Genomic DNA, 21,846 nt, shown 5'->3' with positions numbered 1-21,846 from the left:
ATAGTAGTTTCTTCCTTACTACTATACTTTAACTTATGGCTACTCCTATCGTCACCCGACATACTTAATGGACGCCAATTACGTTCACTCCCTTCTCTGCTAGCGCTCTCCGCTAATGAGGTTAACTTCGTTTGGGTTTCATATACCTTGATTTCTAAACTTGACAACCTGTCACCTATTAAAGCAATATTTTGGTTCGTGTTGATTAAATCAATACCGGGAGGGATAGTGTTCTGTGACAGAGTATCAACCCTACTATGCAATACTGCGATATTTCTTTCTAACTTGTGGGTCGTATCACTTAATCCCACTAGCATTTTTTCTTTATTTTCTAAATTACCTTCAATTTTATTTACTGACCCCTCGATTGCTTCAATTTTCTCAAAAGCTCGGTCCGCCTTTTCTTCACATTTACTCAAATCGACCGTAATGTTCTCAAGTTCTTGATAATTCTGAACTGTTTTCCCCCATATTTTCTCACATTTATCATTTACCTTCTCACATTTCTCGTCTATTTCTTTCGATATTTGTTCATATCTACCTACGCATTCTTTTTTGAATATTTCTAATTGCACCTCAAGTTTATCGTCAATCTGCTTTTTTGTTATTTCAGAAACTTCCACTATTTTGTTTTCTAAAAACTCCCGTACATTATTAGTTTGTTCAACGACTTTTTCTAATTTTCCTTCCAAAGATTCATTTATTTCAGCTATTTTATTTTCTAATGATTCATGCAAAGTTTGCATTTCAATTTTATTTGCATTAATTGCATCTAGCAATAACTTGACGTTACTTTCATCCATTTCGTAATATTGCAGAAAATTTTAAACAATTATGTAAAAATTCTAAATACGAGTCAGAAACTTACACCTTTACGTTTCTACACATAAATCACTACCTTTTGCATGTACGGTGAAGGAGTTCTGTTCCTGTTTCCGAGCGCCATTCTTATAACACGAATAGATCGTCTTTGGTTCGATTCCTGTTCGGACTAGCCATTCTTATGACACGATTGGGTCGTGTGTAGTTCGGTTCGTTGACTTTCCTTATTCGGAAAACATTTCATAACACCAAGTCTTTAATTTTCATTTGGTTCTTACCTGTTCTCACTTTGGGATAAGTAATTCTTACAACTCCTGTTCGGTAAACCTTACCTGTGGTGGATTTTAGTAATTGGTGGGAAAAGGACATTCGCAACACAAATGACAACACTAAAATGAAGAGTGCGCAAACCTCCAAGTCGGATCTCGAACCAAAATAATATTTAATTGAGGTTGCGACTGCGAGTGCCCACCGTCCTTGCCACGCCTGCTGGCATTAGCAGAATGAACACAAGTACTTAGACATAATATCCGCCTTTTGGTAGTGATTGTGCAGAAAATACTGTAAAGGTAAATGCACAGAAAAGATGTACAATATGTAAATTTTATTCAATTAACACAGGTTATATATAACACTTACGTTTACAACATTACAACATTTTGTTAGTGATTTTTATTCAACATATACTACCATTAGGTGAGCCCATATTCGTAGTAATTTGGAATTTACACGGAGAAATGATTAAATATGATTAATTACTTTCTTTCTATGAAGAAGACGAAGCACTGTGAATGCCGGCTAAGATTTACATTACACGATGCACTAGCATTAAACACACGCTATTTCTCGTATCACACTTAACTGCACTGTAAATTGATGGATTGGGGGGGGGGTCAATAGAAATATTGGAGGGCAATTCATTGGAATCTTCTTCCCATTTTTCTTTGAACGGATGTCCTGTTTTCTAGGTTAGCTTCAATTTTCATTATCCGGCTGCATAGTTTACCGTGTACTTACTTATGTTTCCATTGATTAACAATCTATAAAATAAATTGATCTGTCGTCTCGCCTACGTTTCTTTATCATGAACACAAATAAAATTCAACATTAGATTTAGTATTTGTTTTGAATAACAACGTTTGCGAGAAACTGAAACAATGTGCTCTTACTTAGTTTCAGCTAAGTTAAAGTATTTTATAACATTATCGTGGAATTTCACTATAACTTACGTAAATAATAAAATAACGTAACTGCAGTTCACTCTTGATTATGTTAACACAACTACACAAAAGATTACAAAATTAACGTCGGATATTGGTGGCGTGTTAAGTACTTCTTCTCCTTTCTATAGCGTCGATTTTCACACACCCTTCGCGCGCTATTCTTCCGGCGTCAGTAAGATTGCGCCAGTCACGCTAGAGAAAATATTTAAAAAATATATCTACGAGTGTTTCACAACGAATACATATATCAGAAAGGATTAAATGTGTTCTTTATTAAGATAAAATAATTAAAATACTAAAAATAATAAAAGTATTTCTAGATTGTTTCAGATTCTGTGGTACTATTTTTTTATAACATCTTCACTACATCACATCTCTTTTGTTCGGTGAACAGGAAGCACAAGTCACCACTCACAGGACTGCCAACTCATAGAAAAAGATAAAACTAAGACACAGTTTGCGTCGACGTACAGTACACGGAGCCTTATTCCAATTTAGCCAAGAAAAACGGGAAAATTAAAATGGAATGGGAGTGAGGGGGTTTACACGCTGACAATTGCTAGTGCACTGAGTACACAGGTGGCGGATTTAGTGTCAATTTACACAAATGCCAAGGACATATGTGACAAACTTGTGAATGTGTATGAACAGTCAAACATACAAAGGTTAAGTATGCTAATGACAGAGTTTTTTAATTTAAAACGCGATCAAGAAATGCGGAGCAATTGTTCGCAGACATGAGCAGTGAATTAGGACGAAGGGGATCGCACGACATACCGGTTGAACTCTTACATGGAAAAATACTTGATTCGGTTGGTTCTGAGTATCCGGAGTTTAACACTACAGTACTCGCATGAAATTGTTGAAACATCAGTGCTCGCGCGGATTACGATTGTAGTCCATTTGATAAATACATATATCATAGTGGTTATCCAATCGGTATTTTTACATTATTTTTGTGGGTTTTCAGAAGCAATAAAGAACACATTTCAGTGCAAACATTTTGTTTCTTAATGCACAAAAGGACTTAGAAGACAAAACTTCAGAATGCGTATGCAATTTACTATATTTTTGTAAATGTTCGTTTATTTTCTTACTATTTGATTAAAAATTGAAATAAAAGAGGAAATTTTCATTTAAAGTGTTAAAAACTGTCATAAAAAATAAAAAGTAGTAGTTAAATTGTTTACACGTTTAACTTTTACACTTGAAAACAAGGTCAAAAGTAGGCAAAATTTTGGGTGTTTTAGTCATAAGAGTCAATGCAAAGAGTGTGCTTGTGGTCAGAGCAGATCCACTTACTGCACCTGAAACATCTTTTTCGGGTACCCTTGTTCCTTCATCTTCCACAAAAAGGTTTGTAAGTTCCATAGCCACAGATTGCAGGAAGTCTCTACGGTTGATCATAGCATCATTGTTATTTGCTTTGAAAACAATGAGAGCGTTTATTCCACCAACGTTTAACACGTGGAAGAAGAGAGTGAGTGGCCAACTTTGCGAATTCCTGGATGTATCACACTGGCGACACAATTTGCCCAATATGTCAACTCCAAATTTAGTATTGTTCTATCTTAATAACTATGCAGTGTAGGTGTGATGTTATGACGCTGTGTTCACGTATTTCTTGGGTGCACTAGATCAATATACCATCTGGTAATTACGTCCTTGCCAATGTAAAATTCCCCGTGAAATCTATCTTCCTGGATAACCTCGTTCCTTTCTTCATCTTCTATTTCTTCCAAATCGTTACTACCACTTTCTTCAGTCACTATGATGTCTTTCTACATCTTCTATTTCGTCTTCGTCTCCTATACCCAAAACACTTCCGTCGTCACTTTCAGTTTCTGTTAGCCACTGTAGTATCTGTTCTCGTCCTTCCTCTGACGTTTTAAACTAACATATATCACATATATTTGAGCGAATAATATGAAATAATACGTTCAAAACAAGAACATTTAAAACTTCAGGCAGAAAACAAACTGTCACATCAGTACTCGCACGGATTACAATAGTAGTCCATTCGAAAATAAGGATCCATATAACATCAATGCATTGACTTTGGGAGCTACCACTCGACTAATGGTGTTCTAGAAATGGGGGAGGAAGGTAGACGACCGCTCACGGTCACAAGCCTTGCCAACCCTCAGATTGCAGAAAACTGAAACCCACTATACTACAATAGTAATCCGCGCGAGCAATGTAGTGTTAATAATGTCTGGGAATCAATGAGTGAGCGGACTACGAAAAACTTAACAAAAAAGTTGTGTACCATGGAAAAACGTTTACAAACCGTATCGTTATCAGAAAATGCTGCATTTGTTGCTGAAAGATACGCGAAAGGAGAACGAAGCAAAAACCTTACCAGTCGTGTAAGGGAGAATGTGCATGAAAGTGCAAGAGAGAATGTGAATGAAAACAAAACGCGGAAGAAATGTTATTATTCTTCGTCGACTACCCATCTTCAGAAATTCTGTAAAAAGAAGGCAGATAAGAAAAAAACGAACTGAAAGTGCAACTTCCTCGGGGGTCTTTTCCAGAGGTGATCAGAGTGGAGCAACGTTATCTGCGTATAGTAGTGCAGTGCAAGAAGATACATGGGTTTGTGATTCAGGAGCAACATATCATATGACTGCGAATAAACATTATTTTGCTTCGTATAAGAAGTTTGCTGTTCCACTAAGTGTGACATTAGCAAACAAAGAAAAAGTGTTGGCGTATGGAACAGGTCAAGTAAACATTGAACGGTTCGTAAACGGTAAATGGATTCCAGGTTATCTACAAGATGTGTGGTACGTACCGGAAATAGAAAAGAACTTATTTTCTGTGCGCAGCACGTTCAAACATAATATTAGTGCATCGATAGACAGTCACAAAGTTACATTATGTCGCGATAACGAGGTCATTGCGACAAGTGAGTGGAAACAAAACACGTATATCATGCATATTCGAGTGGTTATTCCGAGTGAACCGGTTGAAGTGAACACTGCAACAACCAAAGAAAAGTTACAGTTGTGGCACGAGCGTCTTGCGCATCAAGATAAAAGACATGTTAAAAACATTCTTCAGCAGGCAAACATAGAAGTGAGTGATAAAGATACTCAAGGTTTCTGTGGTGGTTGTGTGCTCGGAAGAGCACATAAGAAACCGTTGAGGGTAAGACATAACAGGCCACAAAGGATGGGTGAATTAATAAATGCAGATGTAAATGGTCCAATGTCAACGGACAGTGTACAAGGGTTTAAGTATTACGTGTGCTTCACGAACGATTACAGTAAATATCGCAGAATATTTTTCATTAAACAAAAGAATGAAGTGATGAGATGCCTGAAAATATTTCTAAATGAAGTATCGACGGCGGGGCATACTGTTAAACTGTTCCGAAGTGACGGTGGCAAGAAATTCGACTGTGAAGACGTAAAAGCGTGGAATAACACCAGTTTTGTCTGCACCATATACGTCAGAGCAAAATGGGGTTGCAGAACGTGAAAATCGAACCATTGTTGAGCTGGCGAGGTCAATGCTTTCAGCAAGTGGTTTACCTAGGTTCTTATGGCCTCAAGCGTGTGAAACGGCAGTGTATGTTTTAAATCACACAGGAAAGACCCCTCAAACAGGAAAGTCACCAAGTGAGTTGTGGAATGGCACCAAAGTGATGGTTTTTGACCATCTTAAAGTCTTTGGTACGCAATGCTACGTGCATATTCCAAAGAAGTTTCGTAAAATGTTCGACAACAAAAGTATTCATGGGTATATGGTTGGATATCTGAATGAAAAAGATGGATACAAAGTATACATACATTCAAAGAAACGTGTTTTGTTGTCACATGACGTGTACTTCAAGCCAGAAAATACTTGCACTAATTTCTTAGAAGTGGTTCCAGATCAGGAGAAAGAATTGGTTGCAGAAATTTGTACCCAAAAGGAAGAATCGATCCCGGAGAATGATCCGATTCTGAAGGAAGAGATACCGTGTACTGACTCCAACTTTGAAACCGAGGCAGAAGACGCGGAAGGTCAACCTACCAAACAACTAAGAAGAGAAGTAAAGAAACCGGCCTGGATGACTTCTGGTGAGTTCGTTATGGGTTCAGCGTATATGGCAACAAGTGAAATAGGGGACCCAATATCACATAAAGAAGCCATGCAGTCAGCCAACAAGGAACAGTGGTCTCATGCTATGAAAGAAGAAATGGAGGCATTAAAGAAGAACCATACGTGGGACTTAGTGATGCTTCCAGATGATGCTAAAGTTATAACAAACAGATGGGTATACAAAAGAAAACTGAACACTGATGGTTCTGTGCAAAAATACAAAGCGGGGCTCGTAGCTAAAGGTTGCGCACAAAAGGAAGGGATAGACTATGAAGAGACATTTAGCCCTGTAGCAAGGTATGATACAATAAGAACTGTATTTGCAGTCGCAGCAACGGAGAGACTACATATAAAACAGTTTGATGTGAAAACTGCATTTTTGAATGGGGTACTTCACGTAGAAGTGTACATGAAGCAACCGGAAGGGTTCGACGATAAAAGTGGTAGAGTGTGCAAGTTGAAGAAGAGCCTGTATGGCCTGAAGCAGGCACCGAGATGTTGGAACGAAAGTCTCGCAAAGTTTATGAAAGAACAAGGAATGAAAGTGAGTGTTGCTGATCCTTGTTTGTTCGTTCGACAACGAAATGAAAAAAAGTTAATTGGCTTGGTGTATGTTGATGATGGATTAGTGGTAGGAAGTGATTCTAATGAAATCGACCATTTCTTAAAGCAGTTGAGTAATACATTTGAAATTAGTACTGATGAACCTAATAGCTTCTTGGGTATGCAGATCCAGCGTAGTGAAAAGGGGATTTTTATAAGTCAGCGAGCATATACCGAAAACATTCTCAAAAGATTTAACATGAGTGAAGCAAATTCAGTTGCAACATCATCCGATAGGGGTAGTGGCGGTAGTACAAAGCCGATAAAAGAGGGAACTCCATATCGTGAAGCTGTAGGATGCTTAATTTACTTGGCAATGGCAACACGTCCTGACATTGCTTTCGCAGTTTCTCAAGCAGCTCGAGCCGTTGAACAGGCAACAGAAGAGGATTGGATCAAGATTAAGAGAATCTTCAAGTACTTGAAAGGTACATTCGACTATGGCCTAATGTATTCATCACACAACACCACGGGTTTAAAAACCTTCAGTGATGCTGATTATGCCGGAGACATCTAACAAGACGGTCTACTAGTGGCGTAGTTACAGTGTTCGCAGGAAGTGCAGTAACGTGGTCAAGCCGCCTTCAGAAATCAGTGGCTTTGTCAACAACGGAAACTGAATTCATTGCGGCGAGTGAAGGTGCGAAGGAACTAATGTGGCTAAAGCGATTGTTCAGTGATTTGGGCGTGAAAATTGGTGAGAAACCTGTATTATTAGTAGATAAAGCTAGTGCTGTGAAATTGACAAAAAAAAAAAAAAAAAAAAAAAAAAGAATTTCACAGAAGGTCAAAGCACATCGAAGTAAGATACTACTTCGTACGGGAGTGCTATCAAAATAACAAAATTGATGTAAAGCATATTGCGGGTCAAAATCAGGTAGCTGATATATTTACCAAAACATTAGAAAAGGCGAGGTTTTCAGTTTGCGTAAAAATATCGGAGTTTGCTCCAGTAATATGGCAGGACAGTGTGCTTAGGAGGAAGTGTTAAAAAAAATAATAAGCAGACTGTCTCAGTGCGAATTTTGACTGTCATTTGTTAGTTTTTTTATATGTATTGAGGGTGAAGGTATCTACGAACCGCAATGTACTCTGGGTACGTGAACTGGCGGTAGTGCTAGATAGGAGAAGTTGTCTCTGCCCTTTTTTGTGCTGTTAACTCTGAAATACTTATGTTAGTAATAGAAAAGGAGTGTTATGTTCAACATCATGTTTTAAGTAATCTTCAAGTGCTTGCAAAATATATTTACATACAGTTCAGATATTAGTTTACTTTCAAATCCTGCATTTGCTTCTTATAGAAAACCGTGCTCTCCCAACAGGCCGTAACAAAATTGTATTGTATTGTATTGTATTTATTTTCATCCTTTTTCGTACAAATTGTTCACAACGTGAACGTATGAGTTGGACACGGCATAAGAACACTGAATGTGTACATATGTATAGTTTTAAATCTACATGCAATATTAAAATAGTGTGAATTTATATAAAACAAAAAAGGTACAATTTTTCATTATTCTAATTTACATACATCGATATAAAACAACATAATAGTTAATAAAACCTTACATTATAGATATACAGAATATATATACTTTAAGCATTATTTACTACAGGCGAGATATTCTTCTACAGAATAGAAACAGTGCTCGAGTAGGTAGGACTTGACTGCTTTATTGAAACCAGATGTTTTGTTTTTTAAAGTGGAAGGAAGCTTGTTATAAATATTCACTGCCATAGGAAATGTACTATTCTTATGTACTTTTAAATGTGAGGACTCTACATGAAGGTCAGACGCTTGTCTTGTATTATGCATATGAATATCTGAGTTCAACCGGAAGGTGCTTGTATCTATCTGTATATCTTTTCTTACAAATTTTAGAATTTCATATATATATAAACATGGAAGAGGTAAGATTTCAAGAAATTTAAATAGAGGTTTACAAGAAGTTCGAGGTTTACTTCCGGTCATAAACCTTAAAGCTCTCTTTTGTAAAACGAATATGGAATTTAGCAGTGCAGTAGATCCCCAGAATATAATACCATATTTCAATTTAGAATGAAAAAGTCCAAAATAAGTTATGAGCAGGACATGTTGACTGACACTATTTCGTAAAAGCTTTAACATGTAACAGGTTTGAGCCAATTTAGTAGATAATTTTTGAATGTGAATTTTCCAATCTAATGTATCTGACACCCAAAAGACCAAGAAATTTGATATCCGAGACGTAATTCAACGTTTTGCCGTTAATTGTCACACAAGGGCGTATTCTTATCTCGTGTTTTGCTACGTGAAAGCACATGCACGAAGACTTTGTTGTGTTTAGTATTAGTTTATTTCTATCCATCCAGTCACTGATGGCAGACATGGTGGAATCTACTGAATTACATAACTCAACGTAAGTTTCTCCAGTTACCAATATATTTGTATCGTCAGCATACAGAACAATTTTAGCAGAGTCTAAACATTGTGGCAAATCATTTATATATATTAAAAATAGAATAGGGCCTAAGATGGAACCTTGAGGAACTCCAAATTTTAACTCTTTGGTATCTGAATAATATTTGCTTACTCCCTGAGTGTCTCGAGTTTGACAGTTAATTTCAACAGTTTGCCTTCTGTTGGATATATACGATTTAAACCACTCATAAGCATTTCCCCTAATACCATAATCTTGCAATTTTTTAAGTAAAATTTGATGATCAATTGTATCGAAAGCTTTGCTAAGATCAAGAAATATGCCGGTTGTATATTTCTTAGCGTTTATTGAATTTAAAGCAGAATAGAGAAAAGAGCAGTTTCAGTAGATTTATTTGATCTAAAGCCATTTTGAGCAGGAGATATTAAGTTAAAATTATTTAGAAAGCTAACCAGTCTTATATACATAAGTTTTTCAAAAAGTTTAGAGAAGGTAGACAGACATGATATTGGTCTATAGTTCGATGTAAGATCTTTCTTGCCACTTTTATATAAGGGCTTAACAACTGCTAGCTTCAATGCCTAATTCAATTTTGATTGATTGATTGATTTTGATTTTTACGTCCCGTTCAGTAGCGAGGCTATATGAGACGTGGACCTACTGATTAACGTGGAATCCGAACCACATGAACTCCCGCCGGGAATCGAACCCGGGTCTCCCGAGCCAAAGGCGCGTATGCTAACCGCTTAGCCACGGAGGAGCTCGTAATAAAATTTTGTATGTACTTAAGATCGTCTATGCATAAAGTTAAAAAAGGTGGCATCAAACCGTAGAAATGTGGAAGTTCGTGCTTCTGTTTCGGGAAGAATATCTGTGGTTTATCATTTCCATTGTGAGCCCAGTAGTAAGGTTACGCCTAGTCTGCGTTTGACAATGTATCGCACAATATCTCCAGCTGGAAAGCAGTGAAATACCGTTATCTTTGTTGCAACAGGACACTCCATTAATATATTTTACAATGTTAAACACAGTTGGGAAGAAAAGAGTGAGAGTGACTTCGACAACGTGATCTCACGTTGGAGAAGTGTGCCAAATCAGGTTCTTCATATTCTGTGTTTAATGTGGTGATGTACAGAAGAATGCTGGTGAAAAGTGCAGTGAACACAAAACATTGTTTAAAGTATACTACCAAAATATACAAAGCATTAAAAACAATTTTACGGACTGTGCTATTAATATTAGTTAGTTGCTGGAATATGGGTCTTCAGTGGTGAGTGAAAAATGGCTGAAGGAATCGGGAAGGAACAGTGGAATGCCGTTTCTCTTCCAATTCTCTATATAGACAAACGACCGCAAGACAATAGGGGCGGAATATGTATTAAAATAAATGAGACAGCAGAGCCGAGAATGATCTCTTACGTGAGTGTGAAATTATTTGAGCCGCGGTTAGCAAACAGAAACTTGAAACATGCCACGAATTACTTCCAGATGACGTCACAAGGTGATAAAATTTGCTCATTTTGGTGACTATCCCCTTGGCGGATCCCATGGTACAATTTGTACCATACGGGAGTTTTACGGTACATTGCGTTATAGCTCTCCTATTTGAGCTTTTTCGTCCGGTTTTTTTTTTCAAGTCCAGAGGCATTGTGGAAGAAATTACGTATGGTTTCACACCTTCCTGCGTCCAGACAGGAGGTGATGACGTCATAATTTTAAAATATATTTTTCTCTTATAAAGCCTATGTTCATGATTTTTTGGCTGGCTTATTTTTGCTCGTAGAAGATTGAAATTTTGCACAAACATTCAGTCCACCGAGTAGTATTTACCAGATTTTCTTTTCAGATTTCTGCGTTAAAACAGGGGGCGATCCAGAGGGGCAAATGGTTGAGAAAAGGGATATTTTTACCCAAAAAATCCCGTTTTTCCTCATTTTCCCGCCTTAGATACATGATGGAGACACGTGAGTCATACCGTCTGAAAGCAGTTCCATCCTGAAGAGAATGACGGTCGAATTATTATCCTAGGGTAATTAGGGATGTCTGAGGGAATTTTTGACAAAATATACTTCTGTATAGGAAAAAATGGGACATGGTCGGTATATTTTTTGCGGGCTTATTTTTTCATGTAGAAGATTGAAATTGTGCACAAACATTCAGTCCACCGAGTAGTATTTACCATTTTTTTTCAAATTTCTGTGTTAAAACAGGGGGTGTCCATAGGGGCTAAAAGTTGAAAAAAGGGATATTTTTACCCCAAAAATCCAGTATTTCGTCATTTTCCCGCCTTAGGTACATGATGGAGACACATGAATCATACCGTCTGAAAGTCAGTTTTATTCTGAAGAGAATGATGGGCGAAACATCACCCTGGGGTAGTTAGAGATGTCTCAGGAAATTTTTTTCCTGAGATAATGGTCTTTTGGGGTAATTTGGGGCATTGTGGGAATTGTTGATAAAATTTCTCCCGCCCTTACTATTCAAGATAAAAGCTTGAAATTTGGCACACACATTCAGTCTACCAAGTACTATTCATAAGATTTTTTGAGATCTCTACGTTCACACAGGGCCGCTCCAGAGTGGCCCAAAGTGTGAAAAAAGATCCCTCCGAAATTTTCCATTTGTCATCATTTATCCCTCTCCTGATATACGGTATGAGCATGCAAGTGATACCATTTGAAAGCCAGCTTTATTCTGAAGAGAATGAGGTATGAACCATCATCCTAGGATAAATACTGACGATGCAGTAGCTGCTTGACTGAAAGTCTAAAAAACATCCCAAAACCCCAGGATCTGGAAAAGGCTATAAGTTGGGCTTAAATATGGATCGACAGCAAACATGGGATAACATCAGACACAAATGACACCCCTCTGTCGACTATTCTATTCAAGGCCTCGATTTGGGAGAGTACAATATTCATAAAGCACATAAAAGTAACAGCTTAGATTATGTCATCTCTATTTTTCTGACAGAATTTGACATCTTACATAAAACTTTGGTTCTCTCAGACCATGAGATCCCCGTTCCCTATCTTACTCTCAACTCCAGCAACCAGTAATCCAACTCAAAAAGAAAGCTTGTACGTGACTGGAGGAAGGCTCCTTTGGGTAAAATTTGTAAAGTACTACAGGTGTTACAGTAGGTATGGCCGGATCCAGATTTCGGATCTGGGTCCGGATCTCGGATTTGGTTTCGAAATCCAGATCTCAGATCTTGATTCTTATCCAAACCCACATCCCAGCCAAATTGTGATAAAGTTGAATATCTAAAATTCGTCGAAATTAATTTCACGAAGTCCTGACAGTGAAGAAGGAAACAGAAAATTAAGACGAATATTGACAAGTCTATTTGTCTCCTTCATTCTACACTAAAGATCAAATGTTTGCCTTACTATAAAAAATCTGATTTGATCCGGATGAGAGTTCGAATGTCGAATCTAGGTCCATCCGGTTGCAGGGCCAAGATGAAATACACACCTATTTATATTTGAAACCGGAAAACAAAACTCGAATATTTAAAATTCTTCAATACACCTATTTCATTGACAGTTAAGGAAACAAACAGTTAAGAGAAGTATTGACTAGTTTTTACGTATATTTATCTTGCTCAGTCTGCTCAAAATATTAAGTGTATACCTTACAATTAGATTTAATAATTATTTAGTAAATCACAATACGAGCACCGAGAATAAACTACGAATTTTGGTGCCCCTTATCTAGATTTGAAATTTCCGACTCATACATAGAATCAGGCTGGAAGATAAATATTTGAGATCTGGACACCGAAACATGTGCTAGTACCAAGATCGTAGGCGTTTGTGCCTAGGTAATGCGAGCGGAAGGCACTTGCACTAATTCCGCATGTACTTTGGGGAACACAAGAAAATAAAAACAGATAAATGTTCTTTTTCAGGGGCAAGTCGCGCTTTAACATGACTTTTCATGAGTGTTATGTTCAAATACGAAATCTGTAATGGCGACTTGTTTGAAATAAATGCCTTTTCTTTTTTAGCAATAAAGTTGGGTACTTTCACATCGAGGAAAAACCAGCAAAGCACATTCCACTAATTAGAGTGCTGGTTCTTATGGAAGCTTTCACACTGAACCGAAGACTTCCCCATTTGGCCAAGATTCTTTTGGACTTAACCTGTAGACAGCTTCTGGTCTCAATTATTCCCTTATAACAAGAGTAACCATATATAAACTTCGTGCGAAATGATTTAAAATAGCACTAATTTACCTTAAGGGGATAATCGCGATTTTAATATTCGTAAATCAGAAGAGTTGTAAAAGTTAAGCGTTAGAATAAATCCGATAATTCCTAATGCAACATGATAGCAATAAAACTCCTTATGTAACATTTTCAAAGCTAAGATTAACAGTAATGTTCTTGAAGAGGGTTTATGGCAACATAGAATATTATAAATCCAATTATCATATGTAGTACCTCTGACAGCCCCGCATTTCACATCACCATCGCCCTTCATCCTGACAAGTGGGCAATTCACTTACCCACAATGACTTTTTAGGTGTTCCAGTGACATCAATATCTCAGTTTGGGTTTGGGATCATGCTTCGGTGAACCTTGACTACCGCCATCAGCAGCTAGTAGAGAAACAGAACTTATTTCTGTATTAGATAATGTGGGTAACTATAGCTATCCATCTATAAAAAACGGAGAGTGTATGGTATTATCGCAGGAAATATTTAATACATAAGACTTAGATTATCAGTACTTAGGAGCAACTTTTAAAATAATGCTACTTTAAATGTGCTACGGATTAGCCGAGAAAACCCGACAGCCATAGTCGAGTGGTCTGTGGCATTAGGCTGTGGATCATTTTATGTGAATGTCTTGGATTCAAATCCCGCTTCGGGCAAAGGTGATTTTAACTGTCCTCGTTTACTTCTATGTCTGTGTGGTGTCATAATGGTTACAGTGTAATCCGTGCAAAGCGTTCAACAGGTTAAATAATCTGATAAAAAGCTGTTATCTTTTTATATATAAAAAACAGTGGTAAGCGCGTGCCTTCGCTGCCCGTGGTCATGGGTTCAATTTGCGGAGGCACTCAACAATTTCGATGTTGACCCAGCATCGTGAGAGCAATTCGGGACTTATCTTAAGTAAGAGGTAACGGACTCCAGTCTAGAAAGTCGGCATTAGGGATTTCGAGTGTCGATGCGCTGACTACACATCCCCACTTTGAACGTAAGCCCGCTAGTAGGAACCAAACGACTGTCGTGTCAAGAATTTAGTTCTTTTAATTATCATCAATGCCTTATTTATTATTAGATTTTATTCAATATTTTCTTTTCAACTAGTTTGCGAAAGTCAGAGCTAGCTACTTGTTTTCTTTTCAATTCATGTTCATGTAAGCACAACTAATCACTAAGGAAAAACAATCTTTTCAATAAAATTCGCTCGGCGTCTTTCGTAGCTCTAACTTTAGTTATTTTTAGCTTTTTTATGTCGAAGGGCGTTTTATCATTTTCCCCTAGATTACCCTATTTCTTTTCTAGTTTTACCTGTTTCTTTGCACGCACATTGCACCTATACGCACGTGCTCAATGTGTTCGTTTACAAAAGCGGGCCATTTTCTTGCCACTATAGAAAGTAAGAGTGCCCTGTATCACAGAAATGTTAATTGACGTATGTAAGTGAATATATCTCTGATGAAGTCATAATTACTCAGTTTTTGCATCGTACATAGTTTCCTCATCCTCATTAATCTATTCACCCCCCGCTTCCTGAATTCCAGTTCTAGTATTCTTTCTTGGTGGGGGACTGATGTCTCATGTAGTCTTATTAACTATAACATCAGCAATAAAGAAAGTAGGGTTTAATTTGCTCTAATTTTAAAACATTACGTTAATTAAATAGTAATAATAATAATACGGAGCGAGTTCAGGCTACTTATTAGGATTCTTGCTTGCAATTGGATAATACCGGGTTCGAATTCGGAGACCAGACATCCTGACTGAGGATTTTCCAGGGTTGTTCCTCAGTTATACTGGGGAAATGCTAGGTTAGTACCTTGATCTAAGGCTCTGGAGACCTTCGATTCCTTTTCCAATGTTGTTTCCGACTGTTGATTACTACAGTGTAAAGTGATCTCTTTGGATGTATCTGGTAGCTTATACTAAATAAACAATAGCGACGTAATATATCTTCACGAAACTTGTAGGTTAATTTAACTACAGCCTTACAGTCACAATAGATAGATAAAGTTTTAACATAAATTTCCTGACTTTTAAATACTATTTTCATATTGTTTCAGCTTTCAATTTTCTCTTGTATGTTCCCACCGAAAATCGAACCTGAGATCACATGAACAAATGCGAATATGTTAAATATTTTTGAACACTTTAACATACAAAACACAAAACGCTTCAATGATACGATACATGGATATGTTTTGGTTACGTCCTGCAATGTATGATTAAAGAAACCTTGAGGGTGAAGAAAAAATAAAAGAAATCTCTTTTATATTTACTCCAACAAACTCACGACCTCAGAAGGGCAAACATAAGTTAGGTAATAAAGTCATACAACGAACACAACTATATCACTTTCCTAAAATTCTCGTGTGTATGTTTAAAAGTCTACTGTTGTTCCACGCCAACCAGTCTATATTTAATTTGTATATACCTTCGAAGTGAAATATATTCATTATTACATTTGTTGATAGTTGGACTCTAATGAGTCAGAAACTACTATTAATAGAGAGATTGTTTTGTCTAGTATTCCTGCAATTAGAAGGGCCTTATCTAAAAGATATTTCACTTGTATATGAGAAAATACGAAAGATTATTTTCTAAAGAATAAATTAAATATTTTCAATGTGAAGCTAACATTAAGTTTCGAAGAGGAGCTAAACAGAAGAACTCGTTAAAATTTACATCAGTTCTCAGACATCTGAATATACTCTGAAATGGGAAGAAGTCAAACTTGAAAACATTTTACTAAAGAGACTTCAAAAGAAAGCGCAACATGTAAATATTCCAAGGTTAAAATAAATTAAAGAACAAAGGTAGCACAAACGTGTTATGGAAACATTTAAAAGCAGAGCAACCTACTATATTAAGGAATCCGAAAAAAGTTATGACGAATTTTAGTATTCAATTTTATCATCACAATTTCAGATGTAGGTTTGGATACGAATCAAGATCTGAGATCCGAATTTCGGATCCAGATCCGAGATCCGGACCCAGATCTGAGATCTTAGTTTTGAATCCGAGATCTGGATCTAGGTCCGGATCCAGATCTCACTGGATCCGACATTCGGATCCGAAAATTTTTGGCCATCCCTATTTTACAATGGACACTTTTACTAGATGGAACAATAGACGAGGCACTGGATTCTTTCGCTGATGTTTCTAGTACAACAATAAAGATTTCGTATTGTTCAAAAATAGCAAATACAAGGAAATTTCCAACGTGGCACGGCAAACAGAGTCGCCACACATTCCGAAAAAAAGACTTGGGAACTATGGCGTTCACTTCCAAATGAATATATATCTTAAAAGGAATTTCTGATGTAGAACTTTGTATAAAAAAGCTATTGAGATGCAGTAAATACCTAAACTATATTTCAAAAAATCAGACACCAGCATCAACAACAGTAAACAACTTTGTTCTCTTATCTGATCTAGGTCTAAAACTTCTAGCATACCTCTTTTGACATACAATGATGTATCAGGTGCAGAATATGAAGAAAGAAGAGAAAATTTTCATGAATACTTTTATAACAAATTCTCAAATGCATAACCAACGTATTTCCCTGTTCAATCCGTTTGCTCGTCCACTTTATCTCATTTATCTTTCACTCCTCTGGAGGATGAGTTACTCTTATTTTCTCTCTGGCATAAGAGTTTCTGGCCAAAAGAACATAAGCCAGACCTTCTGCGTTCGACATCATCTTTTTTTTCTTTTCCACTTTCGCTCATTTTTGATAGATGTTTCAAGGAAACCTGTTTTCTCAGTTTTAGGAAAACAGCCCGTGTCCCCATTTATAAATCTGAATTACGAAATTAGGTGTCATCCTAAAGCAATATTTCGCGTCTCAAACATATCAATCTTCTACTAGAAAATTATCAAAGACATTAATTATTTCCGGTTCAGTACAATCCCAAATTTGGTAGTGGAGGGTGGACGGCTGATCTGCCGTCAGAGCAAGCCAAAATGTGATTTCTTTTTGTTTCGCGTTTAATTCGAAGCCTATATCTTGAGATAAGTATTCACTTGTGGAATCGTCACTGAAACCTTTCTCGGCGTCAGCCATCTTTTCATTATGCAGCAATCCCTGTGGCGGCAAAGCAGAAGCGCCGCTCGCAGGGTAGAATTTGCCGTAACATCTCCATCCAAATACGGACTTAACCAACTTCTCTTCTAGACCTACATTCCGTTACCAAGGGCAGATACGTCATTTGAAGGAATTAACGTCGTCTGATCCGTTTAATATGTAATACTATTGTAGGCCTCTACTGCAGTATATATATATATCGTGCACTTAACATTTCTACCAAAACTTAAAAACTTGTGAGTGCGACAAATCCTTTTAATCCTTTTGTTATGTCTAGTAACATGTCTTGCTAAAGCAGAATACAAACTATATCCTTTTGGACACCCACTACATGTGCCTGGTTATTCAGCTGCGTGCTTTAACATGAGATTTGCCAAATGTGAACTGCCAGCAAATATCTTTCTACACTCCCGCCCGTTTCAGATTTCTGTCCTATCTGGATTAACATGTGCTTTGCCATGTGCGAACACTGAGTAAATGCCATGCTACGCTCTTTGCATGTTTTTTCATTTATGTGTTTTGAAATGTTTTGCAATGTTTGAGCGTAAATTATATATTTTTCCACATCTTTTGGTCGTGTGAGATATTCCTTCTGTTTGGATTAACATGTCTGTAGGCAAAACTGAACTTCCATTAAATGCTTTGCGACACTTTTGGTATCTGTAGTACTTTAGCCCTGTGTGGATTAACATGTGTGTAGCCAAATTTGGATGTTGATAAAATCCCCTACCACACTCTTGGCATGTGTAATTTTTTGCTTTTGTGCAAATAAACATGTGATTAGCCAAACTTGAACGTTGATTCAACGTCTTATCACACGTTTGGCATGTGTGTAGCTTTGCTCCTTTATGGGTAACGTGTGTTGTGACCTACGAACGTGGACTAAATCCTTTACCAGACTTAGCACGTGTAACGACTTTCTCAACTGTGGATTAAAATGGGTGTAGCCAAATTTGAGCGTCGATCAAATACATTCTCACACTCTTGGCAAGTGTAATGTTTTTCTCCTGTGTGCATTCACATGTGTAGCCAAACTTGAACGCCGATTAAAAGCCTAACCTCACTCTTGGAATAAGTAACGCTTTTCTCTTGTGTGGATTAAAATGTATGTAACCAAATTTGACCGGTGATTGAATGTTTACCACATTCTTCACATTTATGATATTTTTCTCCTGTGAGAATTAACATGTGTTTAGGTAAACTTAATCTTAAATGAAATTCTTGACCACACTCTTCGCGTGGGTTAACATGTGCGATTTTTAATTTGAACGTACACTAAATCCTTTTCCACACTCTTGGCATCTGTAATCTTTTTTCTGGTATGGATTAGCATGTGTGTAGCCAAATTTGAAGGTTGATTAAATGACTTACCACACTCTTCGCATTGACGATGTTTTTTCCTGTGTGCATTAAGATGGGTGTAGTCAAATTTGAACGTTGTTTAAATCCCCGACCATATTTTTGCATGCGCAATGTTTTGCTTTTGTACAAATAACATCTGATTACCCAGACTTGGACGTTGAATATGTCTTACCACACTCTTGGCATGTGTTTAGCTTTGCTCCTTTATGGGTAACGCGTGTTGTAATGTACGAACGTAGACTAAATCCTTTACCAGACTTGGCATATATAACGACTTTCTCCTGTGTGGATTAAAATGTGTGTAGCCAAATTGGAGCGTTGATTAAATGCATTCAACACACTTTGCATGTGTATTGTTTTTCTCATGTGTTGATTAAAATGTGTGTAACCAAACTTGGAAGTTGAAAAAACGCCCGACCACAATCTTGGCAAGTGTAATGTTTTTATCCTGTGTGAATTAACATGTGTTTAACCAAAATTTGACGTCGGTTAAATGCCTGATCACACTCTTCGCATTTATGATGTTTCTCTCCTTTGACAATTACCATGTTAGCCAAATTTGAACGTTGATTAAATGCCTTACCACACTGTTTATATGTGATGTTTTCCTTTTGTGTGGATTAATATGTGTGAACCAAATGTGAACGTTAATTAAATGCCTTACCACAGTCTTCGGATTTGTGATATTTTTCTTTTGTGTGATTCAACAAGTGCGATATTATTTTTGAACGTAGACAAAATGTTTTTCCACACTCTTGGCATGTCTAACGCTTTTCTCTTCAGTGGATTAACATGTGTCTAGCCAAACTTGAACGTTGATTAAATGCCTTACCACACTCTTTGCATTTGTGATGTTTCTCTCCTGTGTGAATTACCATGTGTTTAGCCAAATATGAACGTCGATTAAATGCCTTACCACACTCTTCGCATTTCTGAAGTTTTTCTCCTGTGTGGATTAACATGTGTCTAGCCAAACTTGAACGTTGACTAAATGTCTCTCCACACTCTTGGCATGTGTAACGCTTTTCTCCCGTGTGGTTTAACATGAGTGTAGCCAAACTTGAACGTTGATTAAATGCCTTACCACACCCTTCGCATTTGTGATGTTTTTCTCCCGTGTGGGTTAGCATGTGTTTAGCCAAATATGAACGTTGATTAAATGCCTTACCACACTCTTCGCATTTCTGAGGTTTTTCTCCTGTGTGGATTAACATGTGTCTAGCCAAACTTGAACGTTGATTAATTGTCTTTCCACACTCTTGGCATGTGTAATGCTTTTCTCTCGTTTGGCTTAATATGTGTGTAGCCAAATTTGAACGTTGATTAAATCTCTTACCACACTCTTCGCATTTGTGATGTTTTTCTCCCGTGTGGATTAACATGTGTGTAACCAAACTCGAACGTTGATTAAATGCCTTACCACACTCTTCGCATTTGTGAGGTTTTTCTTTTGTGTGGATTAACATATGTTCAATCAAATTTGAACGTTGATTAAATGCCTTACCACACTCTTCGCATTTGTGATGTTTTTCTCCTGTGTGGATTAACATGTGTGTAAACAAATTTGAACGTTGATTAAATGCATCACCACACTCTTCGCATTTGTGATGTTTTTCTCCCGTGTGGATTAACATGTGTGTAACCAAATGTGAACGTTGATTAAACGCCTTACCACACTCTTCGCATTTGTGAGGTATTTCTCCTGTGTGGTTTAACAAGTGCCGTCTTATTTTTGAACGTAAACTAAATGTCTTTCCACACTCTTGGTATGTGTAACGCTTTTCTCCCGTGTGGATTAACATGTGTGTAGCCAAATTTGAACGTCGATTAAATGTCTTACCACACTTTTCGCATTTGTGAGGTGTTTCTCCTGTGTGGATTAACATGTGTGTAGCCAAACATGAACACACACTAAATTCCTTTCCGCACACTCCGGAGGTGTGGAATTTCTCACCTGTTTGCACTAAATTACCGTTCGAAAAAGATGAATTTTGACTAAAGCGTTTATCAGTCTTTTGGTACGTTTGACGCTTTTCACTTGTGTGTCTTAACGCATGTCTTGACAAACGTGATCGATTAAATCCTTTGCCAAACTGCTTCGAAGTATAAGATTCCTCATCTGAATAAGAAATGGCTTGTTTTAATGTAGGAAACGTATTCTCTTCTCCTTGAAAAGCAAATACGCTATTGCGCCTGCAACAATTCCAACGAACAAGGAAAAGTGAATGGAGACAATAATTTAGTACCAACAAAAAATGAAATCATTCGCTATATTTCATGATAAAATTAAGTTTATTTTTGTTCTATTAAATGAAATACGTTAGAAATATGAAACGGACTCCTATTGAGAAGTATTCATGTCTCTTTACTCTCAAAGAAGAGGATGTAATTTGTTTTAATGTGTCAAATTGAACAGTTATTTGTATACTAGCGGACATAAATCTTTGGCCAGGTAATGGCGACTGCTTCGAAACATGTTCACAGTATGAGAATTAAATCTGTGATATCTGTAGTTTCGTGTGGAGAAGAAACACAGTGTCAACCAAAGGTTTAAGAATAACCCAACTAATAATGTAAACTCTGCCGAAGATTACTCACTTATATCATTATAAAAGAAACACGAAAGTCTTTTTAAAACGAAGAAAAGTAACAAAACTTTCCAAGCGGAGGCACAGAAACATAACGTAATCGACTAAGGAGAATCACTTGCCGCATAGTGATCGTTGTTCAGTGGTCAAGGCGCTTGACCAGTAATCTGGATGTTCCTGGATCGAATCCAGGTCGAGCATTTTTTTCCTTCAGGAATTTTGATGGCGATTGATCGGCGATGACACACGATTTATTATCTTCAGAAATTTGAGTACTCGGATGTTACAATACTTGAACTATCAAATCTACAGGAATAATAATACTATTAATAAGAATTATCTCGTAGAAGATTAAAAAGTAGAAACTTATGGTCGGTCAAGTCATACCATTACAAGCAGAAACGTCATATTAGGCAAAAAATGCATTTCGGTT

The 21,846-nt window shown here is 37.1% G+C and overlaps 1 protein-coding gene across 2 annotated transcripts in view; it reads right to left on the bottom strand.

Moving 5' to 3' along the window:
• Positions 1-14,479: 14,479 nt before the first annotated feature.
• The window catches only part of LOC145676635 (uncharacterized), a 42,231-nt gene continuing 34,864 nt past the window's right edge, over positions 14,480-21,846 (bottom strand). For both annotated transcript variants that reach the window (XM_081747470.1, XM_081747469.1), the window contains exon 3: positions 14,480-21,018. In XM_081747470.1, the coding sequence (XP_081603596.1) occupies positions 19,605-21,018 (1,414 nt within the window). In that variant the 3' untranslated portion in view covers positions 14,480-19,604. The remainder of the gene's footprint in view (positions 21,019-21,846) is intronic.

Source organism: Thermobia domestica, unplaced genomic scaffold, assembly GCF_964235325.1.
Source record: "Thermobia domestica unplaced genomic scaffold, izTheDome1.hap1.1 HAP1_SCAFFOLD_255, whole genome shotgun sequence".
Classification (NCBI taxonomy): Eukaryota; Metazoa; Arthropoda; class Insecta; order Zygentoma; family Lepismatidae; genus Thermobia; species Thermobia domestica.
Note: the sequence above shows the minus strand (reverse complement) of the source record. Positions and strands in the feature narration are given on the sequence as shown.